At 44.9% G+C, this 23889-nt stretch overlaps 1 protein-coding gene across 1 annotated transcript in view; it reads left to right on the plus strand.

Annotated features, from left to right (window-relative positions):
• The first annotated feature begins 10825 nt into the window (after nt 1–10825).
• The window catches only part of LOC138769657 (uncharacterized), a 30673-nt gene continuing 17609 nt past the window's right edge, over nt 10826–23889 (plus strand). Inside the window, exons 1-2 of the mRNA XM_069948268.1 lie at nt 10826–10858; nt 11478–11603. Coding sequence (XP_069804369.1) covers nt 11528–11603 — 76 coding nt within the window. The 5' untranslated portion in view covers nt 10826–10858; nt 11478–11527. The remainder of the gene's footprint in view (nt 10859–11477; nt 11604–23889) is intronic.

Here is a 23889-nt window from a genome sequence, read left to right on the forward strand (position 1 = left end):
TGCGGACAATGTCCGTGGAATTCCGTCAGCTGTCCGCCCGCACGGGCACGCGCTTTTCCGCCGGCTCTATAGACACCATTCTATGGGCCGGCGTATTCCGCGATCCGCTGAAAGAAGTGACATGACACTTCTTTCAGCGTATAGCGGAATACGCCGGCCCGTAGAATGGTGTCTATAGAGCCGGCGGAAAGGCACCCAGATGTGCGGGCGGACAGCTGACAGAATTCCGCGGACATTGTCCGCGCGAATTCCGTAGTGTGAGTATATTTTACAGGCGGAATTTAAAGCGGGATCCACACGGATTTCTTGCGTATTCCTCAGTGTAAACATACCCTGATGAAGGGAGTTGAGCTCCTGAAACGCGTAATACCTGTGCTACATGTAAATAAAATCCATTTTGTATAGATCTTGGCCCTTGTGGACATCTTTTGGACAGCACTGGTAATTTGCAAGTACCTTCCTTTTTTTCTTTTGTGTTCACAGGCTCCATCTGGGAAAATCCCGTTTATAGGTACCATCTTTAACCCCTTAGTGACAGTCAATACGGCTTTTCACGGCGGTCACTTAGAGGCTTCATTCTGATACATATACCTTTTTACAGCAGATGTATTAGAAGGCTTTGCTGCGCTCAAGCGCCGGCATTACAGGAGATCAGCTGTCCACTCCGGGTAGGTTAACATGTAACAGGTTCTGGTCGTGTGCGTTGTTATACTCACATTATCAGAGGTCCGGGCTTCCGATTGTCTCTATGGTAATCCATTTTGAAGGCCCTCGGGAATACCATGTAAATGCCTCTACACAGCAATGCCAGAGGTATGGCTGTGTGGATTGCCTGTCAGCTTAGTGCTGACATAGACAATACACTGCACTACAGTAGCAGTGCATTGTATTGTATCACTGATCAGCAAATCACTGATTAGTATATACTGATGTACAGTAATGTACACTAGTGTAAAAGTGAAAAAAAAAGTGTAAAATAAATTATAAAAAAATCCCTCCCACTCTCCCCCAATAATAAAAATGCATTATATTCCCCACATATAATAAACTTATGTAAAACACTTAAAAAAACACAAAACCTATACATGTTTGGTGTCGTCAAGTCTGTAACAACCCAAGCTATAAAACTATATCATCAATTATACTGCAAGACGCACGCTGTAAAACAAATGAAGATAAAACAGCAACAGAATTGCTGTATTTTGTCGTCTAAACATCATAAAAGAAATCCGAAAGTCATATATATGTAAAACTTGGTATCAGTAAAAACTATACATCTTCCCACAAAAAAGTAACACAAAACCAGCTCTATCAAGTAAAAGATAAGAACGCTATGGATCTTGCAATGTGGCGACAGTTCTTGTGGTTTTTTTTTTTTTAGGAAGATAGTTTCTATTGTGCCAAAGTGGTAATAGTTTAAAAAAAAACAAAAAAAAACCTATACAAATTAAGTATCTCTGTAACCGTAATCTCTGTTACCCAGAGAATACATTTATTATGTTATTTTTTACCAAACACTGGATAGTTTTCATTTAAAAAATATATAAAAATAATTGTATTATACCTCCAAATAAGGTTTTATGAATCTGAAAATGGCGGCATTAAAAAGTATAAGTTGTCCCACAAAAAACGAGACCTCGTATGGCTACGCAGGCAAAAGTAAAAAACAACGCTGCGTCTCTTGGAAGGCGGCAATGAGAAAAAAGTATGAAAATGGCTTGGACATGAAGGCCCAAAATAGGCCGATCACTAGGGGGTTAAAAGTTTTTGGTGTCCCATTCTGTACCCTCATGTGGCAGACTTCACAGATTATTGTACCCCTGTGCATCAGAAGGGGTGGTATGCACAAAGCCTAAGTGGCGAATAGGTGAGCAGATTTACATTGACCTTCTTAACCCTTTAGGGTAATATACAAGGCAACGGCCATTAGCTTTTTCTCTTTAAGGGGTACTCCAGGGGGGGGGGGGCACTTTTTCGCTGGGATCGGGGACGAGGTGGCTGAGGGAAAAGACGTCCACTCCAGCGGTGGATCCCGCATCGCGGCGCTCCGGTGCCCGGCCGCTTCCTGGTGTCTGACGCGAGCCCGAGACGTGACGTCTCAGGTCCACTCAGCCAGTCAGTGAAGGAGGCGGGATCTGAGCTGACTTGAAACAGATCCAGCCTCCTTCACTGACTGGCTGAGAGTACCTGAGACGTCACATCTTGGGCTCGCGTCAGACACCAGGAAGCGGCCGGGAACCGGGCACCAGAGCGCCGCGATGCGGGACCCGCCGCTGGGACCGGGGAGGTGAATGGATGTCTTTTCCCTCAGCCACCTCGTCCCCGGTCCCAGCGAAAAAGTGCCCCCACGCTGGAGTACACCTTTATGTTTAAAAAAAAACCTGACATTACAGGGACTTGTTAAAAGTTTTGGTCGGTGGGGGTCTTCCACCTATCAGGAGAACGAGCTGAGAGAAGCACCTGGTAGAACATTTCCCTCCCTGTCTCACACCCATCTAGGAGTCTCCATTATAAGTCTATGGGGGCTGCCTGGACAGCGATGACTGACGGTACTGCACTGCCACATACTGCTCTCCGATTGGTCTCCTGATTGGTAGGGATCTTTTACCATCTGTCTTTCACATAGAAAGTAAAAGGAGTCCAACAGCAACCAAGGATAATGAAAAATCTTTGAAGTTTTAAAGCGTTGTCAAGTACGTATGAGGAAGGCTTGGACCCTACATGCTTAACATGGAGGTGAACAAGTTTTTTTTTTTTTTTTTTACTGACATGAAAGTCACAGAAACAATGGGGGACATTTATCAATACTGGTGTACTCCAGTCCTAAAAAAACCCTTGCCCCAATTTACCTGGCCGGAGGCACACACCTCTTAGTAAAGCCAGTGGAGCAGGTGTAGATTTCTGCATGGTTTACGCCTGTTTGCAGACGTAAATCATGGGATTAGGCCACACCTCCTCCCGTCTTGACGTTTTTATGTAGCAGTGATCAGCAATCACAGATAGCATTGGAGACAGGTTAGGCACTATAATATAATACTCACTATTGAATGTTTTTATATACAGAGTAAGGCACACTTGGTTTACACCACACTGAGTGCTGGGTCCATGACAGTCGGTTTGTTCTCCGTTGACAGATGTGTGACATGTCTCACACCAAAGACGACTAAATGGATCTAAAAGTAGAATATTAAAGCCTATGTATTAAACAACACAAAGAACAGCCATAAACAACACAAAGAACAGCCATACAGCAGCATACCGGGAGCTCATTGCATCCTAATTCATCAGCCCCATTCACAGGGTCCACGAAATACGCCCAGTACATGGACTGGACACAGCCGTGTCATACAAGGGCTACTATAACTTCTTGTAGTGTCAATTGATTTCAAAGAAATCCCATGAAAAATCACTAGCAGGCAGGAGTGGTAAGGAAACATAATAAACAATGTATACTTACCCATCCCGGTGCCCCCGCAGCGCTGCTTTACCACTCTCTGACAGCGGCCATCCTCCTGCAGCTGCAACCTCACTACCCTACTGATGGATTGCCTGCTCAGCCAATCAGTGACTGGGGCAGGATACCCCCTGCATTGACTGACTGACTGAGCGGCCAATCCATCAGCAGAGTCAAGAGGTTGTAGCTGCAGAAGCTGTGACTTACCAGGAAGCCGGGAGAACATTTTATCTGGACCCTTCCTGAGAGCAATGAGAGCATCGGGGGCACGGGGATGGGTAAGCATACATTCTCTACTATGTCCCCCCCCCCCCCTGTCTGCAGGTTTGTTTGTTTGTTTATCTTCCTTTAACTATGATGACAGCCAGAGTCCACAAAATTGCATGCAACTCAATGTACTGCAACTGTAGCTCAATAGCAATCGTAAAGGGAACCAAGCACTAAAATTGACCTTGCAACTACTGTATAAATACACTGCTGTATGACCCTGAGTGCTGTTTCCAGGCATATATGTAAACACTTCAAGCATACTTATATGGCCGGAAGCATCGATTTCAGAAATCATGATTTCCTGGGACCATCGGTGTATAGGAGCTTGCAGAGTCACATAGGGGCTCCTCCCTAGAGAGGCATGAATGAGGTTGATGAAAGAGGTTTTCCGACAGCTGTGACAACTTAGCAGCTGAGGACCGTCCGCATACCTACATAGATAGAAATTACAAAGCATGTTTACGGCCATATAAGTAATGCTCGGGGCCAATATGTATATGTATTTATCACCAATGGAGTTGTGGATCCGCTGTACCACCGCCATCGATAGCGTAAGCCGCAACAGGGAGCAGACTCTGAGGGGCCCGCTGGTCTTCAGATTAAAATCCGAAGCACATGCTCTAGGAGGCGGGGACCAGCGTGCCAGTCGAGGGAGCAGGAGGCTGGAGCGGGACACGTAAGGCACATGTGGGGATCGTAGAGATGGCGGCAACAGACTTCTGCAGGTGGGCTCCGGCCACAGAAGACATGCTCAGGGAGCAGATGCGGAAGCAGCCCGGAGCACGGGACGCCGCCATGGCCGTAACAGTATTTATAGCTGCAAGGGTGATTTTATAGTGATTGGTTCCCTAGAAAAAGTTGCAGTGTAACCCCGGCCTTATAAAAAAAATAATTAAGGGGAACCTGTCACCATGAAAATGCTATCTAAGCTATTGGCATCATGTTATACAGCATATTGGCTAAGCAGATTCATACATATGTTTATGGGAAATGATTCAGTATAATTTGTGATTTATTAAAATCTCTAATGCTTCCGTACTGAAGAGTCCAGTCCATTGAGTGACCCCGCCCACTGGACTCCGTATCACAGAATGAGCAGGGATTTCAATCAACGTGTTACAAGTTATACCGAATCTTTTCCCACAAAGTGATATATCAATCTGCTCAGCTCTTCCTGCTCTATAACATGATGGTGATAGATTAGATAGCATTGTCTTGGTGACTGGTTCCCTTTAAATAAATGAAACTGTAAAAGAAAATTATATACAGTATTATTTGCTTTATAAGACACACTTTTTTCAGAGTGGTTAGGTTAAAGGAGAAGTCCGACCAAGTATTTTTTTTAAAGGCAGGGGGAATATAAAAAACTCAACTCACCTCTCCCTGTGCCTCATCAACGCTGAATCACCACTCGAAGACCCCCGCCGGGCTCGGGAATCTCAACCAGAGCAAACGTCACAACCCGGTTGACTGGCTGCTCATCCAGTCAGTGAATGGGGAGGGACGCTGCTGCATTCACCGATTGGCTGAGCGGCCAGTCCATCATCCTGGACAGGCTTTTTCCCACAACATTATCACAACTCGGGGGAAAAATGCCTTCCGGCGGGAGTCCCAGGGCCAGTCACACGGCGGATCGCAGGCACGGAGAGATGTACAGTAAGGGACGGGTTATTATGTTCCCTCCATAACCCTGCCATAAAACAAAAAAATACTTGGCTAGACTTCTTCTTTAAGTTAAGGCCGGCATGGAGCTTGAGGGGGGGAAGGGGGAGTACGGGGGTGTATTGGTCAGAGGCAGGTGCGGTTGCTGTGGGCCAATATCAATGATTCTGTCTGCTGAGCTACTGTATGTAAGTCCACTGTGTGTGATACCATCTGCAGGGACACTGTATCTAATCCTACTGTGTGTGATACCATCTGCAGGGGCGCTGTATCTAATCGGGGGTGGAAACCACTATTTTACCTACATGGACATCAAGGGGTTACTGCACTTTACTGCAACCCCACATACATGTACATGAATGAGTTAACTATTGATTTTGCACACCGACAGTTTTTCCCCCCGCTTTCCGCCTCTAAAACCAAGGCATGTCTAATCATCAGATACAACTTAAAAAGCAAAAAAGACGATATGTGGGGGAGATTTATCAAACATGGTGTAAAGTAAAACTAGCTCAGTTGCCCCTAGCAACCAATCAGATTCCATTTTTCATTCTTCACAGATTCTTTGGAAAATGAAAGGTGGAATCTGATTGGTTGCTAGGGGCAACTGGACCAGCTTCATAAAACTCAATCTCTCTCTCTGTATATATACTGCTGCTCTACATTATGTTGTCAGACATGGTTGCTCTCCACTATTTGGCAAAAAGCACAACTCATGACTTTAAACGTAGGTGCCTTAAAATTAAGAGACCAATAAGCCACATTTTACTAATTCTCAAAAAAACAAAAAAAAACCTTAGAGTCCCATTTACCCTCTTCATAACCAAAACCAAATTCTATCTAAAATAAAAATGGCAATAAAGTAGAATTTACCTTGCGCTAGTACGGTCTGAACACAGACGAGCAGTAGGAGTATCATGGTGGAGCTGGTTTTGATAAGTGTCACCGTCTCACTATGTGCTCCACAATAACACACACCAGGCTCCTTGGGGAGTCTCCAGCAGGACACAGGTGTCAGAAGAAGATAGACAGGTGATAGACAGAAGCAACACAATAGCCAAACAAGAGAAGCTGCTCAGACCTGTTGCCTATTACGCCTACTATTTTCCATTCTTAGAATATTATTATTATTGGTCCTGTTCAAGACATAATACAGTAACATCTCCTGAGTGTGACAGCGAACAACAGTGTAAGAAATCTGGATCCTTTGTCAACCCCAACAACACAAATAAATCCCCACCCCCATTACTTGATTCCATATTTGTCTGTCAGTCGTGAAGGGCTCCTAATGAGTACCTGTGTACAGGTGCTGTGGTTGACATAGCTGGGATCCATTTGCTCCCTGTCCTGCCAACCCCAGGGCTCTGGCACACGAATGACATTGTTCTCTAATTACAGAATGGGGTGAGAGGGTGTCTATATGGTGGTGGATGCTTACTACTATGTTGGGGGAAATACTAACTACCAGGGGAGGAGATGCCTAGGATGGGGGATGCTATCTACTGAGGGGGGTGGGGGGACTAACTAACAGGGGGATCAGTTACAAGAGGATGCCTATTACATGGGGCATACTTCATACTGGGGAGGGGGGTAACTACCAAGGGGGATTACCTACAAGGGGATGCACACTACTTGGGGATTGTATAGTATATGGGGGGGGGGGGGGCAAAAAGAAGGGATACCTACAGTGGGTTGACTACTTTTAACTACTAGGGGAATTACCTATAGGGGGATGGCTACATGGGGGATACTATCTGCTGGGGGCTACCTGCACAAAGACACCAAAATACTATATAGATTCACTGAGAAAAACCTAACTACTATATAGGGGAACTGAGGAACCAAACGACTAAATGGAGACAGAGGGACCTAACTACTATATTGAGGCACAAAGGAGAATAGTGTATTACAAATAGTGTACTCTGAAAGGCACTAGTAGCCCTTTCTAGCCGCAATAACGCCCTCTTAGCAGATCATGACGTTTTCTCTCCAGAAAGTAGCCAAAAAATACTCACCTTACCCTGCTCCTATGACAACTAATACAAATGAGGTCCCTAATGGCCTGTGACATCCTGCCTACGCTTTTTCTGCCTTGTAGGCAACAACATAAAAAATACAAAACTATAGTTATCTCGGGTAATCGTGCTTGGGTACTATGTTATTATTCACACATTGGTTTCCTCCTTTCTCACGACACCTGTCTCCTGCTGGAATCTCCCCGAGGATCACTGCCTGGTATCTATTATTGCGGAGCTCATGGAAAAGAGCTGACACGTATCTGATCCCGCTTCAACATGATTCTCCTACTGCTCGTCTGTGTTCAGACTTTACTGATAACTTCAGGTAAATTCTACTCTATTTGCTTTTTTAAGATTGAGTTTAGAGGGGGTAAAGGGGTTCGTATGGATGACCTATTCTCTAACCAAACTGATCCCAATAGCTGAAAACTACGGAGGAGCAAACCAACCTTCTGTTAATACTAGAGAAGAAATGGGATATTTCTCGCTGTCTATTGAAATAATGGGGGCCATGTAATATATAACCAGAGTCCTGTACAGAACCTATTTTCTCCACTTTATAGAGGAGATCACCAAGCAGGGCCCCCTATGTATCCTTCACTTATTTGGTACCATTGACCTTAATGCAAGCCAATCACTCTGATTTTGCTGCTAAAGCTACTAGCAGTACCCCATAGATGTGCTTAAACGCTCCCTTACCATGTCTTCTATGTAGTCTGTGGTAACGTCATCTACTTTTTTTGCCTCATGAACTACAGTTGATCTGGGCCATGAAGAGTCACGGCTCTTTGCAGCAGTGATTGACAGGAAAAGAGCCGCTTTTTCTGTCAGTCACCCCCCAGCGTACAGAGCATGTTGACAGGCTGTGACTCTGCCTCGTGCGCCAGAATAAGGGACCAAATTTTAGCACATAATGTTACCCTAGACTACATAGAGGACATAGTATGGGAGCATTTAAGCACATCCATTTGGTGCTGCTAGTAGCTCTAGCAGCAAAATCGGAGTGATTGGTTCACTTTAAACTGTATGACTCGGCTCAAACGTTTGGCATATCCTTCCACAAGCTTCTCACAATAGAAAGTAGTAGAGATGAGCGAACCGGGTTCGGGTTCGAGTCGATCCGAACCCGATCGTTCGGTATTTGATTAACTGGGGCTGCTGAACTTGGATAAAGCTCTAAGGTTGTCTGGAAAACATGGATATAGCCAATGACTATATCCATGATTTCCACATAGCCTTAGGGCTTTATCCAAGTTCAGCAGCCACCGCTAATCAAATGCCGAAAGTCCGGGTTCGGATCGACTCGAGCATGCTCCAGGTTCGCTCACCTCTAGTTAGTAGGAATCTGACTAACTACTAGTGTAACTGAGCCATGTTTGTAGGCCACCTCGCCCATACATTTTCAGTAGGGTTGAGATCAGGGCTTTGTGATGGCCACTCCAAAACATTGACTTTGTTATCCTTAAGTCACTTTGTAACCAGTTTGGCAGTATGCTTCAGGTCACTGTCTATTTGAAAGACCCATTTATGTCCAAGCTTTAACTTCCTGGCTGATGTCTTGAGATGTTGCTTCAGTATTGCCGCATAATCTTCTTTCTTCATGATGCCGTCTATTTTGTGAAGTGCCCCAGTCCCTCATGCAGCAAATTAACCCCACAATATGATGCTGCAAGCTTTGTATCTCACAGTTAGGATTGTGTTCTTAGGCTTTCAAGCTTCTCCCTTTTTCCTTTGAACGTAACAATGGTCATTCTGTTCAATTGTAGTTTCGTCAGACCACAGGACGTGTTTCCAAATTATTTTTTATGTTCCTTTTGGTGTAATGGCTTCTTCTTGGCAGAGTAGCCTGTCAGTCCATGTTGTTGTTCTTGGGTTGATATGCACATTTCATACCAAACAACGTTAATCTTTAGGACGCAAAATCCGACTCCTTCCTGGGCGATATGATGGCTGGACTTGCCTATCCAGTGGTGCCTTGGATTAGGAGCATAATTCGTTCTGGGACCATGCTTGTAATCCAAATCCACTCTTAAACCAAAGCAAATTTTCCCATAAGAAATAATTGAAATGCCGACAATTGGATCCACACCTAATTTTTTTTCCTGAATAACATGTAAAACCAATGAAACAAACATTTAGAAACAGCAGAATATGTGATATTATAAGTTACTGTACAGTAATGGAGAGGATGGGGAACACAAGGGCTGACAGAGACTGCAGGGAGTATGAAGGAATGAGCAGGACAGATGTGGGCACATACATACAGCACTCTCTGTCCGGGGAGAGAGGGGTTACAGCTATGGAGAGATTAACCTCCACAGTCCTGTCCCCTGATGTAAGCCCCAGCCTGAAGTGGATCTGTTATGATTTGGAAGGTGAGGGAGACTTTCTGGGTCAGAGTACAGTGCTGTATACCCCGCTATGCAGACCATGCCCCTTCCCCACTTTGCCTCTGAACCCAGTACAGGGAGCTCTTAAACCAAAGCAATGCTCTTAAACCAAGTTACAAATTACCTTTCTTGCAAAACACTGTCAATCCAAGTTACTCTTAAACCAAGGTACCACTGTAATTCTTTAGGTATCTGGAAATCAAAGCCAAGTATGAACTAGTCTTGTGCAAGTCAGTTCTCTTCCTGATATCTTGGGCGATTTCTTTAGACTTTTACATGATGTTACACAAAGAAGCAGTGTGTGTCAGGTGTGCCTATAAACATGCAGAAGCCTAAAGGGCAGAAATGGCTGCACATCGCTCCCATGGTTGACACGAAAGCTTGTTCAGCTACATTAAAAAACAATATCAGAAGTTAGTTTATAATTTAATCAAACCATTTTGCCTCATGTACCACGTGCAAGTCTCTGATACACATGAGTCAATCGACGCAAACCCCGCAAAGCGTGCACAAGTAGGGAAATGGGGCCACGGAATGGCCCTGCAACCCCAATGTCACAGGACTAAAACCCAAGGCCCCCCCCCCCAAACCCCGCCGGCAGAGAGAGCGGCCACCAAGTAACACAAGTCTGAACAAGCTGTTACCTTAACAATTGTCTTTCGCAAGATCTAAAGGTTTATTCCGATTTAATGTCAGATAGTGAGAAACACTTGCATTGCATGCGTGTCTTTAAATATAGTGTATGTAAACTTATGGTTTCAGCTGTACTTGTTTGACCAATGCAGTACATGTTTATAGATGGGTCACTGTATTATAGCTATAGGACATGCTGTCAAATAGGGGCACGTTAAAGGGGTTATCCAGCGCAACAAAAACATGGCCACTTTCCCCCTACTGTTGTCTCCAGTTTGGGTGGGGTTTTGAAACTCAGTTCCATTGAAGTAAATGGAGCTTAATTGCAAACCGCACCTGAACTGGAGACAACAGTAGGGGGAAAAGTGGCCATGTTTTTGTAGCGCTGGATAACCCCTTTAAGGGGAGGGCACATGAACCTTGTGTCCAAGGTGATTTAAAGACCCCCCTGGAGACATAAGAACACATCAGTATTATAGGGCACCTGGCAATTGTGTATGACGGTGCCAGAGCCTCAGGTTACACCTGTGAGTAGAGGCTATGGATGTACGGTATATAAAGACAATGGGGGAGATTTATCAAACATGGTGTAAAGTAAAACTGGCTCAGTTGCCCCTAGCAACCAATCAGATTCCGCCTTTCATACCTCACAGACTCTTTGAAAAATGAGAGGTGGAATCTGATTGGTTGCTAGGGGCAACTGAGCCAGTTTTACTTTACACCATGTTTGATAAACCTCCCCCCAATGTATATGACATAACATACTCCCTATACAGCAGTCCTCTTACACAGCCATAGATAGTATATTTAACTACATATATTTTATGTTTCAGTGCACATATGTAGCAGACGTGACACCTAATGGGGGCTACAAACTTTACATAGACATCACAGCACATTCTGCTGTCAGGATCCAGTCTGCCACATCTATGTATGTGCTGTTACAGTCTATGTGTTGTATATGGTATATGCCGCCCCATTACAGATGGTGTTATCTATATGCTGTTATATTGCTGCATTCTATAACTAAAATTCTACTTTTCCTTCCAGCTAATTGTCTTGAGTGTGAAGCCTGTGAATCATATAATGCGACAGGAGCAATGAGCTGTCAAGGAGTAGGAACTCCATGTCCTGCAAACCAATCGTGCTTCACTATTCTTATGAGACTATTCAATAGTAAGTTTTATATCATATCCATTGGTGATTAATGAGGAGAAGACAGATGGTGTATTCATTGCAGTCTGACACAGTGCTCTCTGCTGCCACCTATGTCCATCACAGGAACTGTCCAGAGCAGCAGAAAATCCCCATAGAAAACATCTCCTGCTCTGGACAGTTCCTGACATGGACAGAGGTGGCAGCAGAGAGCACTGTGTCAGACTGGAAAGAATATCCCACTTCCTGCAGGACATACAGCAGCTGATAAGTGCTGGATGACTTGAGATTTTTAAATAGAAGTAAATTACAAATCTGTATGACTTTCTGACACCACATTTGATTTAAAAGAAAAAAAAAGAACTTTCTAGAGAGTACAGTTTTATTCCCTTAACCTCTTAAAGGGGTTGGCCACTTTTTAAACATATTACCCATTCACAGTTATTCAAAAAGGGATTAATACTTAGCCCTATGGTGCCTTGAGAAATTCCTCAGATCTTCCCCTTCAGGCATGGTGCTCCAGCCCTATAATACAATGTGGGCGTCCCTGCTTTGCCCCGCCTCTGTCCCCCAGAAGTCAGTTCATGGAGGGGCATGTGATCCATCAGTCCGTCCACTGCCTCCCAGCATCCACTACGCGCACGGCATTTGGCTCCTGCGCAGTGGTCTCCCGTCCCCCTGTGTTCAAGTATCCTGTCAGGTCTATTACAAAGCACAACAGAACGGGAGAGCACTGCGCAGGCGCTGGATGCTGAGAGCATAGTGCTCTCTCCCCCTGCCTCTCACCCTTGTGCTCTTTAGTATATGCGCCATAATCGTTTGACACGGGAACGGGAGAGCACTGTGCAGGCCACAAATGCCGATCGTAGTGCCCTCTCCTCCTGCTCTCATCACTATCCTAATTGCCGTTCTACTGCTGTCACCCCCGGCCCCGAGCACCACCGCGTCCCAGGTAGCCCCTTTCTGTCCCGCTCAGGCCAGGACTGGAGCGCCGTGGCGCCCTGATCCTGGAATGAGAGGGACGGAAAGGGGCTGCCTGGGACGCGGTGGTGCTCGGGGCCGGGGGTGACAGCAGTAGAACGGCAATTAGGATAGTGATGAGAGCAGGGGAGAAGAACAGGAGCAGAGAGCACTGCGATAGGCATTCGGGGCCTGCACAGTGCTCTCCCGTCCCTCTGTGTAAAAGGATTATGGCACATATACTAAAGAGCGCAACGGAACGGGTGAGAGGCAGGGGTAGAGAGCACTATGGGCCCAGCTCTCCCGTTCTGCTGTGCTCTGCAGTAGACTTGCCAGGATCCTTGAACACAGCGGGGCGGGAGACCACTGCGCAGGCGCCGAATGCCTATTGCACAGAGCTCTCTCCTGTTCTACTGCGCATGCCCAGCCACTTGTGGCGACGCTTTACCTCAGGAGAGGCATCTTACCTCATAGTGCCACAGTTCACTGACACAGTTGAACTTTTGCTCAATTTTGATGATTTTATTTTTAAAAACATTTATTAGGTGAGATAAGGGACTTACTAATGTAGATGTTATAATATAAATCCTGAATGTGTGACTACAGTGATACACTGGGCTGCACAGTAATCCACAGACCACCGTGACAGAAAAAGAAATCTGTGATAGATTTTCTGCAGTTGAATAAGTATGGGTACCTGTGGGTCACTGTACAGCCCTTCTCACACACTGGAAATGACAGGCATTTTCTTGGTCATCACGTAACAGCATATATCAGCCATTATTTCTTGTTACATGACAGGAAACCAAGAAAAACACCTGTCATTTCCACACTGTGTGAGCATAAGCCTAAGGCTGTGTTCTCACTACTGGAAATTGCCATGATAATGATCCGGATCCTGTCATTACCAATAGACAGACGCCTATTTGTAAAAAAAAAATATGGGACAAAGCAGAATTGGAATCACAGTGATTTCTGGTTTTGGTAAAAAAAGAAGAGCAAATAACAGCCGTCCTTTGATAATGACAGCCATAAATAATGATAGTTATTTATGTCCTGAATTATCAAAAGACGTCTATTATTTGCTCTTCTTTTATATTGTGTGAACATAGCCTAACATTGCGATTCACACTACTGCAATTATAAACTAAGGCTATGTTTCCGCTTCAGGAATGTCCCGTACTATATCACGATTAGGCAGCCCTACACTGATAATGACGGGTGCAAATGATGACAGATTGTGAGTGTGCCTGTTGCTTCCAAGTCCTTTCCTATGTGAGCGTGCATGTGTGGCCGTGTATGTAGGCTTATTCATCTCCCTGGTTGAGAGTCTGAATATTGTTTCCCTGTCCTTACCTATGTGAGCGTGCACGTGTGGCCGTGTATGTATCATACTTACCTGTTTCCCTGTCCTTACCTATGTGAGCATGCATGAGTGGACGTGTGTGTAATGTTTGTTCATCTCCCTGGTTGTGAGTCTGAATATTGTTTCCCTGTCCTTACCTATGTGAGCGTGCATGAGTGGCCGTGTATGTATGTTACTTACCTGTTTCCCTGTCCTTACCCATGTGAGCGTGCATGAGTGGACGTGTGTAATGTTTGTTCATTTCCCTGGTTGTGAGTCTGAATATTGTTTCCTTGTCCTTTCCTATGTGAGTGTGCACGTGTGGCGGTGTGTGTATGTTACTTACCTGTTTGGTAGTGAGTCTGAATATTGTTTCCCTGACCTTACCTATGTGAGCGTGCATGTGTGGCCATGTACGTATGCTTATTCATCTTCCTGGTTGTGAGTCTGAATACTGTTTCCCTGTCCTAATGCGCGTGCATGTGTGGCCGTGTATGTATGTTACTTACTTATTTGGTTGTGAGTCTGAATATTATTTACCTGTCCTTACCTATGTGAGCGTGCATGAGTGGACGTGTGTGTATGATTCTTACCTGTTTGGTTGTGAGTCTGAATGTTGTTTCCATGTCCTTACCTATGTGAGAGTGCATATGTGGCCGTGTATGTATGCTTATTCATCTCCCTGGTTGTGAGTCTAAATGTTGATTCCCTGTCCTTACCTATGTGAGCGTGCATGTGTGGACGTGTATGTATGTTACTTACCTGTTTCCCTGTCCTTACCTATGTGAGCGTGCATGAGTGGACGTGTGTGTAATGTTTGTTCATCTCCCTGGTTGTGAGTCGTAATATTTTTTCCCTGTCCTTACCTGTGTGAGCGTGCATGTGTGGACGTGTATGTATGTTACTTACCTGTTTGGTTGTGAGTCTGAATATTGTTTCCTTGTCCTTTCCTATGTGAGTGTGCATGTGTGGCCATGTATGTAGGCTTCCTTATCTGTCTGGTGTTGATTGTGCCTGTTGCTTTCATGGTCTTTCCTATGTGAGCGTGCATGTGTGGCTGTGTACGTATGCTTATTCATCTCCCTGGTTGTGAGTCGTAATATTTTTCCCCTGTCCTTACCTGTGTGAGCGTGCATGTGTGGACGTGTATGTGTGTTACTTACCGGTTTGGTTGTGAGTCTGAATATTGTTTCCTTGTCCTTTCCTATGTGAGCGTGCATGTGTGGCCGTGTATGTATGCTTATTCATCTCCCTGGTTGTGAGTCTAAATGTTGATTCCCTGTCCTTACCTATGTGAGCGTGCATGTGTGGACGTGTATGTATGTTACTTACCTGTTTGTTTGTGAGTCTGAATATTGTTTCCTTGTCCTTTCCGATGTGAGCGTGCATGTGTGGCCGTGTATGTAGGCTTCCTTATCTGTCTGGTGTTGATTGTGCCTGTTGCTTTCATGGTCTTTCCTATGTGAGCGTGCATGTGTGGCCGTGTACGTATGCTTATTCATCTCCCTGGTTGTGAGTCTTAATGTTGTTTCCCTGTCCCTTCCTATGTGAGCCTGCATGTGTGGACGTGTATGTATGCTTTCTGATTACTGTCATCTTTGCCGGTTTGTTTGTGAGTGCTTCTCTGTCCTTACTTATGTTCTTATTTTGTCTGATAAAAAGGGAAAATAACATGCAAGTATAATATCCATGCAAGTAGTGGGTGATGTTGTCTTCCTTTTAGGCTGATTAAAAATTGTGTCCAGAATCTGGCCAACAAATTCAACCCAGCAAATAGCTGTGCATTTTGAATTTTGTTTTGTTTCTTTAGATTTTTTTTTTTACATTTTTATACAAAATAAGTATTTCAAATGTTATGATTGCAGTTAATTGCAAACATTATAATGGGGCCATTGACTTATGTAACCTTATGTATGATATATACTATATCATTTACCATATATGTGTGTTGCATTGTTATGACCACTAAGTAACCACTTTATGAAGCACTATGCTGGCAATGATATTCACCACTCTAACACACCTCACACACTATTAAACTCAACCAATTTCACAAACATAATTGTGAGAATCAACATGGAAAATATCCACATAAACAGTTAATTTCCTAATAATTATGTAACATCGCTTATAACGCCAAATAAAGAGGCTGTAATCATTGTTTTAGATTCAAAATGTGCCTAAATATATTATTGCAGTCTACTGGCAGCATAAAATAATTGGACCCAGGCTGATGTATTACCTTCTGAACGTTGGTCAATATTGCAGGGGGCTGTGGCCGTCTCTACAAAGCATGGACTGCTTCCATTGTACAAGCTACTGCATCTAAGAGCTGCTTATAGAACAGTGTTTCTCAACCTTTTCAAGCCAAGTACCCCCACGCGACGTGATGCTCCAGCCGAGTACACCCAAGGATGCCATCCATTAATAACATTGCCTTAGGGTAGATTCACGCATACGATTTGCATCAAAAATCCAGTTCGATACTCCGTACTGTTATGGCCTATGGCTCTGCATGCTCACAGAGGATTTTCAGGCTCCCGGTTCACTGACAGTCTGCTCATCCAATCAGTGGTTACGGTGGGACTGTGCACTGATTGAATGAGCAGGCCGTCAGTAAACCGGGTGCCAGAGAAGCAAGTGTGATATATCCCCCTGCAGCCAGATACCTCCCTCCATGTAGGCAAGAGGCCTCCTATGTAGCCAGATGTTTCCCTTTTGTAGCCAGATATCTCCCCTATGTAGCCAGATATCTCCCTTTTGTAGCCAGATATCTCCCCTATGTAGCCAGATACCTCCCCCATGTAGCCAGATACCTCCTCCCCATGTAGCCAGATACCTCCTCCCCATGTAGCTAGATACCTCCCCATGTAGCTAGATACCTCCTCCCCATGTAGCCAGATACCTGCTCCCCATGTAGCCAGATACCTCCTCCCCATGTAGTCAAGAGGCCTCCTATGTAGCCAGATATCTCCCCTATGTAGCCAGATATCTCCCCCATGTAGTCAGATACCTCCCCCATGTAGTCAGATACCTCCCCCATGTAGTCAGATACCTCCCCCCATGTAGCCAGATACCTCCCCCATGTAGTCAGATACCTCCCCCCACGTAGCCAGATACCTCCCCCGTGTAGCCAGATACCTCCTCATGTAGCCAGATACCTCCCCCATGTAGCCAGATACCTCCCCCATGTAGCCAGATACCTCCCCCATGTAGCCAGATATCTCCCCCATGTAGCCAGATACCCTCCCATGTAGCCAGATACCTCCCCCATGTAGCCAGATACCTCCCCCATGTAGCCAGATACCTCCCCATGTAGCCAGATACCTCCCCATATAGCCAGATATCACTTTTCCTTTTCTTATCCATCTGGTCCAGACCACCATGATGATTTCTTGCAGCTACAATTCATCACTTGCCAGAGAACCTGCCAAACATCTTAGATGCCAGTTTTCCTCTAGCTTCCCTCCCTTTTTCCTACCTATAGGCTCCCACAAAGTAATAATTCCACTTTTTGGTGTCATGCGCTGTAAAGTGAGTAGGTGTGTGGGTTGTCCCCGTATTTAGGATCACTTAAAAATAATATCCCCTTCTATGACCCCCCCATATAGTAATAATGCCCCCTGCCCTGCCCCTATAGTAATGCCCACCGTTCTACTCCCTCCCCCTCCTGCCCCAACAAACAAAAAAAAATAATCATACTCACGTAATCCAGGCATGGAGTGGGTCTTCCTCTCTTCTCTGGTCTCAGAGCCACGAGGAGATCAAGGGGAGAGTAAGGTCTGAGGGGGAAAAGAAGGAAAGAGGAGGATAGAGGAGGTGAAGGGGGAGAAGAAGAGAGAGAAGGTGAAGAGAGAGAGGAACAGAGAGAGGAGATGAAGGACGAGAGGAGGAGAGAGGAGGTGAAGGGGGAGAGGAAGAGAGGAGGTGAAGGGGGAGAGGAAGAGAGGAGATGAAGGGGGTGAGAGGAGGTGATGGGGGTGAGAGGAGGTAGTGGAGGCAGAGAGGAGATGATGGGGTTGAGAGGAGATGAAGGGGGTTGAATTTGATGTTGGAGGCACAATCTGCAAGCACCCCATAGCACCCGCCGGTGGGTGACACTGCTGTGGGAGGGAGAGACGTCAGGGCCGTTCCTATCAGCCTGCAACCACGACATCCCCCGGACTCGACTCGGCTTTTCTGAGACTACTGCAACTTCCCTTCCCTCCCGGACCCCACTCTGAGGATAGCGGCAGCCCGCCCTCCCCTGGCCCAGCATTGGGCGATGGGTCCCGGGATGGAGTGCTATGCGCCCTAGGTGTCAGCTGCGCAATCGCCACACAGCACCCATGGTCTCCTTCCCGGGACCCATCGCCCGATGCTGAGCCAGGCGGAGGGCGGGCTGCCGCTATCCTCAGAGTGGGGTCCGGGAGGGAAGGGGAGTCGGGGGTACTCTCGCAAAAGCCGAGTAGGGTCCGGGGGATGTCACTGCCAGTGCCTTTCCATGGTCGCCGGCTGATAGGAACGGCTCTGACTCTCCCTCATCCAGCAGCATCACCCCCACGAATGCTGGTACCGAGGGTGAGCTGCTGCTGGAGGGAGGAATAGGTGCCGGGACATTGCTAAGTGATAGCAGTGTCCCGGCACTAAAACCCAAAGTTTATTTTTCCCCCACTTTTCCCGCGTACCCCCTCAACCTGGGTACCGCAGGTTGAGAAACCCTGTTATAGAAGACCCCACCCCAGGTATGGGGTTCAAAAATCTTGCAGTATGTCGTCTCCCGGGCCTGTTGATGTTGTGTTTTTGCCCAAGGTCAGCTGTGTGGCCTCATACAAGGACATAGGCACACAACTGAGGACCACCTTCAGTTGTAAGCAAACCTGACCTGAAGAAGAGAGAGGGCACTATTGCACAGTCCAATGGCTTTGTGTAAGTGAGCGCCTATCTCCTAGATTGGCGCTCGCTTATTGATCTCATAAACTGGCCGATAATCGGCCAGAAAGGGCTGCACTGATATCGTCCGTGCAGCTCCAACATCCCTCTCCACATGGCACTGTCCTGCTGATGGGCTGAATGGTCAGTCATTCCAGACATTGCCAGGAGTAGGCTGAAGCTAGCAGGACATCAGGGAGCGTGGAGAGGTATGGAGTTGATGTATTTATTTTTTTACATTAATCTGCTGTTGCCCTCGCAACGCTACTACACATACTGATGCATGCCCGACGCCCAATGATTTTTAGTCAGAAATCAGCCGATGATTGAGCAATACTTTGAAGAATTGGCTGATTATAGTTCTGTGTAATAGGGCCCATTCTGTCTCAGTAACATCACTTTCATGTATACCCCTCTATATAATACTTATACCCCTCATGCCTGCTATATATGCCTCATATATAAGATATATATATGTGGTTATTATATACATTAGGGATGGTCCGGGCATCAGATTCACGCTGTCTGCCCGCTCCGTGCAGCGGGTGGATACAGCGGGAGGACCGCCTGGAAAACTGGGATACAGTCTATGGCTATGGCTGTATCCCAGTTTTCCAGGCGGTCCCCCTGCTGTATCCACCCTATCCACAAAGCGGACAGAAAGCGGGAATCATTCCCGAGAGTTCGGGTTTGTACGAACCCCAACCGAACTCGGTTCGGACCATCCCTAATATACATATTAGAGGGGTATATATGAGGAAGTGGTGTAATTACCATGGCGTCTGATCGAGCAACAGGGCCCGGCAAAGCGTGGTCTGTCTTCATGGTAATTCCACCCCACACACCCCAGACCTGCATACTCATATTTACCTGCCCTGGCACAGTCTCCCAGCATTCATTCGCCACTCATGAACAGTGATTCATGCGGCGTGAGAACTGCGCCAGGCAGAGTGTGTTTGTGTGGGGGAGGGGGAGAAGGGGCCTGAACAGGATTGATTCATACCTAATTTGTCTGAGAGCGCCTTCTATTTAGATGAGTGCACCAGAATATATAGAACAGACGTCACCAGTTGATTTTCTTCTTTTTTTGCAAGGAAGCGCTCATTCAGCTTATGTAAAATTGTCAGCTGATTGCATACTTTCTGCGGCATCAAAATTTGTAACTATCTGGCACACATCTCCCTGTGTAAACATAGGCCCTGGTATGGGGTAGGGCAAGGATGCAAGCAAGCGCCGATCATCGCATGCTTGCAGTCGCTTCAGCAGCCATGAATAATCGTGCGGTCAGGCCACAAGAACAATCATTGTATTGTTCATTTTGCCATCTAAATGTATTGCAATTAGAGATGAGCGGATTTACAGTAATAACAAAGCGAATCACTTTGTTATCATTGAAATTCGCTCATCAGCCGGGTGGTGCCGGGAAAAGCTGGATCCAGTCATAAAAAAATCTTGGAGAAGTCCTTGTAAATTAGAATCAGCTGTTACGCTGGCATTTTCCTGCTCTTCAGCTGATGGCTGACACTTTTACATGGAATGAATGTCAGGCAAAGACGCTTTTATAGCATGATAATAGGGCCTATGAACGATACAAAGATCGTCTGTACAATTACTCATGCCTTTTAAAAGCACCGCTAATAAGCATCATTGTCACTGATCAGCGTTTGTTTGAGTCCTTGCACAGCCTTATATTGGTCCGTGTAATGCTGCGTTTACCCGAAACGATTATTGTGCGAATTTTCACAATAACAATCAAATTCGAATGATAATTGTACGTGTACACGCAGCGAACGATCAAACGACGAGCGAGAAATCGTTCATTTTGATCTTTGAATATGTTCTTAAATCGTCGTTCGCAAAAAAAATTGCAGATCGTTCCGTGTAAACAGTCGTTCACCGATTTTACTTATGTGCGAGATAGGCTTAAGCAATCGCAAAATGATCGTAAAACGATTTTTCCGTACGATATATCATTCTGTCTAAACGCTGATCGTTATAAAAAAAAAACGTTACTTCGAAATCGTTAATCGTACGAATTATCGTTCCGTGTAAACGCAGCATAAAAGGAACCTTACATTGGTTGCCTATTTTTTCTCTCTCCATCATGAATTCATCTAGACTCAACAATCTATATTGAAGCAAAAATTGAGATTCATCTGAGAAGCATGCTTGAAAATGGTTTTGTGAGAAAACTAAATAAATGTCAAATTTTGGGTATATGCAAACAGAATAATTCTCACAGAAAACTCTGTGTGAAATCTGCCACTCCCTTACCCACGCTCCCACTTGAATTTATGCCCGTCACATAGGCTCCATTATATGCTTAGGCGTATGCCATTGCCCGGCCAAAGAAATGGCATGTCAATTCTTTGGCCGAACAGCGGAATCAGCCCGACCTTAGAATGGAGTCTATGGAGTTGGCGGATAGGGAAGGGGGAGCGTACAGGGACGGGTAGTGGATTCCATAGTGTAATGTGAGAATAACTGTGTGCATATGCCCTTACACATGTGCACCTCATATACCCAGCAAGCCAGTGCACAAACCATGACTTCCTTCATGAGTAATCCACTGGCAATTTTTATTTTTTGAACATGGTCATAATAATATGAATGGGCAATAACTGCAACACTGCATGATCTGCATTGTCCTCAAAGCATCAAGAGTTTATGGAATATATAGTCAATCTAGCCGCTCTACAGACAGTTTATTACACAGTGATTAGTGGCCTAATTTGATAATGTAGAGTTATTTTACAGTTCTTGTATAGAGTAATATGTTTTTGGAAGACTTAAATTGTTTACTAAGGCAATTTTTTTGATGATCTATATCTGTCTTTAGCTTGGAGAGAATGCCGTCCTGTGTAGTGCCAGGATGGGCTTGCACATTGAAAAAGAAGCATTCTGATAGAATTCTGCATGTTTTTCCAAAGAATCCAGATAAAGTAAGGCTATGGCTACAAAGTAGTGGATTCTCGGGAGACAAGCCAGAAAAAATGTTTACTAGAGTCATTTCAGGTCTAAAAAATGACTCTTACAGAATGTGCTCCATACATTTTGAAAGTCATTGTTAAAGTATGATGGCTATCGGCGTATATTGTGCACAGACGCCATTCCAACCAAACTAAAGGCAAAAATACAAACTTGGCACTGACTGACACACAGTCTACAGACCCAACTGTAGCTTCTACAAGTGCAGCATTGGAAACAACCAGCACAAATCAGAATTTGGAGTTTCACCATTTGGAACCAACAACATGTCAACTAAGTTACCAGGAAGAAGAAGTTGCAACAAGACCATTTTCATTCTGAAACCATACAAAATAAGCCAGCCGTTGATATAGGTTTAATATCAGAGCATTCATACTGCTCTGAAAAAAAGGAATTGGATGTCTGCAGTTACTCCAATAATAAAATCCAGCCCTCTTCTGCTTCAAAAAAACGAAGACAGTGGATATTGGTGTCAACACACACTTTTCTTTTTAAAAAAGAAATCTAAGTGTGGGGACAGGTCCCTTGTTTGGAAAACGCCATATAAGGGTACAAACAAAGTGCTTTTTACGTAAGAAAAAAAAGGTCACCACATCCGCACCAGGACTACCTGTAATAGACCACACTTACAACACTGTGGAGTCGGTGCCATCAGGAGAATGTAGCCCTCAGGACCATCAGCAAAACAACACCTTGGCTATACCATCTCAGGATTTGGAGAATTCTCCTTTGGCACTACCCTCACCTCTCACACAGTCTAGTGTATCTAGTCATCAAGATGTTGACAGTTATCACGATCCTGACTCCTCATTCCACATAAGTGACATTACTGATATGGAGGATGAGTCATCGTTACTTGAGTCCGATATTGAGGAAATAGAGGAGGATGGTTTTGTAGATATAGATTCCTCCACAAATGACATCATTGATGAAGAAAAATTTTTAATATTTGATTCCTGTCTGCGTAAACTAATTAAGAAAATTCCTTGTCCCTCAAAAATCAAATGCTACGCCCCTCTTGTTAAATTAAAAAAGAAATCTATTGGCTCATACCTATCTATTGACGTAATTTGCGAGCTGGGCCACAAAAACTCCCTATGGGAAAGCCAGCCACGTCATGGTCTCAGGCCACTTGGAAATGTCATCATAGCCTCTTCAATCCTATTGAGCGGCTGTAGTTTTTTGCAAATTCAACAACTATTCAAACTAATGGAAATGAAATCCATAGGAAAGACTACATTCTACAACATTCAAAGGGCTTACCTTTATCCAGCTATAAACCATCACTGGGAAAACCAGCAAAGTAGTATTATTGAAGATCTAGCCGGCAAAACGATCTGCTTGTGCGGTGACGGGCAGATGGACAGTCCAGGATATTCAGCAAAATTCTGTGTATACACCTTGATGGATGTCCACACCAAAAAAATATGCTCTTTTTCTGTGGAGCAGGTTACCCCACTTCAAAATTCTGTCTCTTTGGAAAAAAATTGCTTTCCAAAATGCTATGGATGAGCTAATTGGAAAAAATGTGAACATTGGTATGTTGGTTACGGACCGCCACCTTTCTGTCCGTAAATCTGTGAGAGACAGGTATCCACATGTAAAACATCAATATGATGTCTGGCACTTAGCCAAATCCATCGGCAAGAAGGTACTTTCTGCTTCAAAGTACAAAGACTGCGAAGTCCTGTCTAATTGGGTACAATCAATAAAAAATCATGTGTGGTATAGTTCTAGATCATGCATGGAAAATGAAGATTTGCTCATAGAGAAATGGACATCCCTGTTACATCATGTTACAAATAATCATGAATGGGAAATCAGTGGTGAACAGAGAAGGTGCTGTCATCCACCTCTCACTGAGAAAAAAATGGCCAGTACAAAATGGCTGGAAAAAAATACAGCAGCCCATGAACGCCTAATCAAAATAGTTGAATGTCCAACTCTGCTAAGGTATCTCCGGCAAATTTCCTATTTTTGCCATACCGGCGAATTAGAGGTATATCAAAATATTTCCCTAAAATATCGTCCAAAAAGACTTCATTTTTATATCGATTCAGTGGTGGCTCGGACACAACTTGCAGCCTTGGATCATAATTATAA

The sequence above is a fragment of the Dendropsophus ebraccatus genome, chromosome 12 (genome assembly GCF_027789765.1).
Source record: "Dendropsophus ebraccatus isolate aDenEbr1 chromosome 12, aDenEbr1.pat, whole genome shotgun sequence".
NCBI classification, from domain to species: Eukaryota; Metazoa; Chordata; class Amphibia; order Anura; family Hylidae; genus Dendropsophus; species Dendropsophus ebraccatus.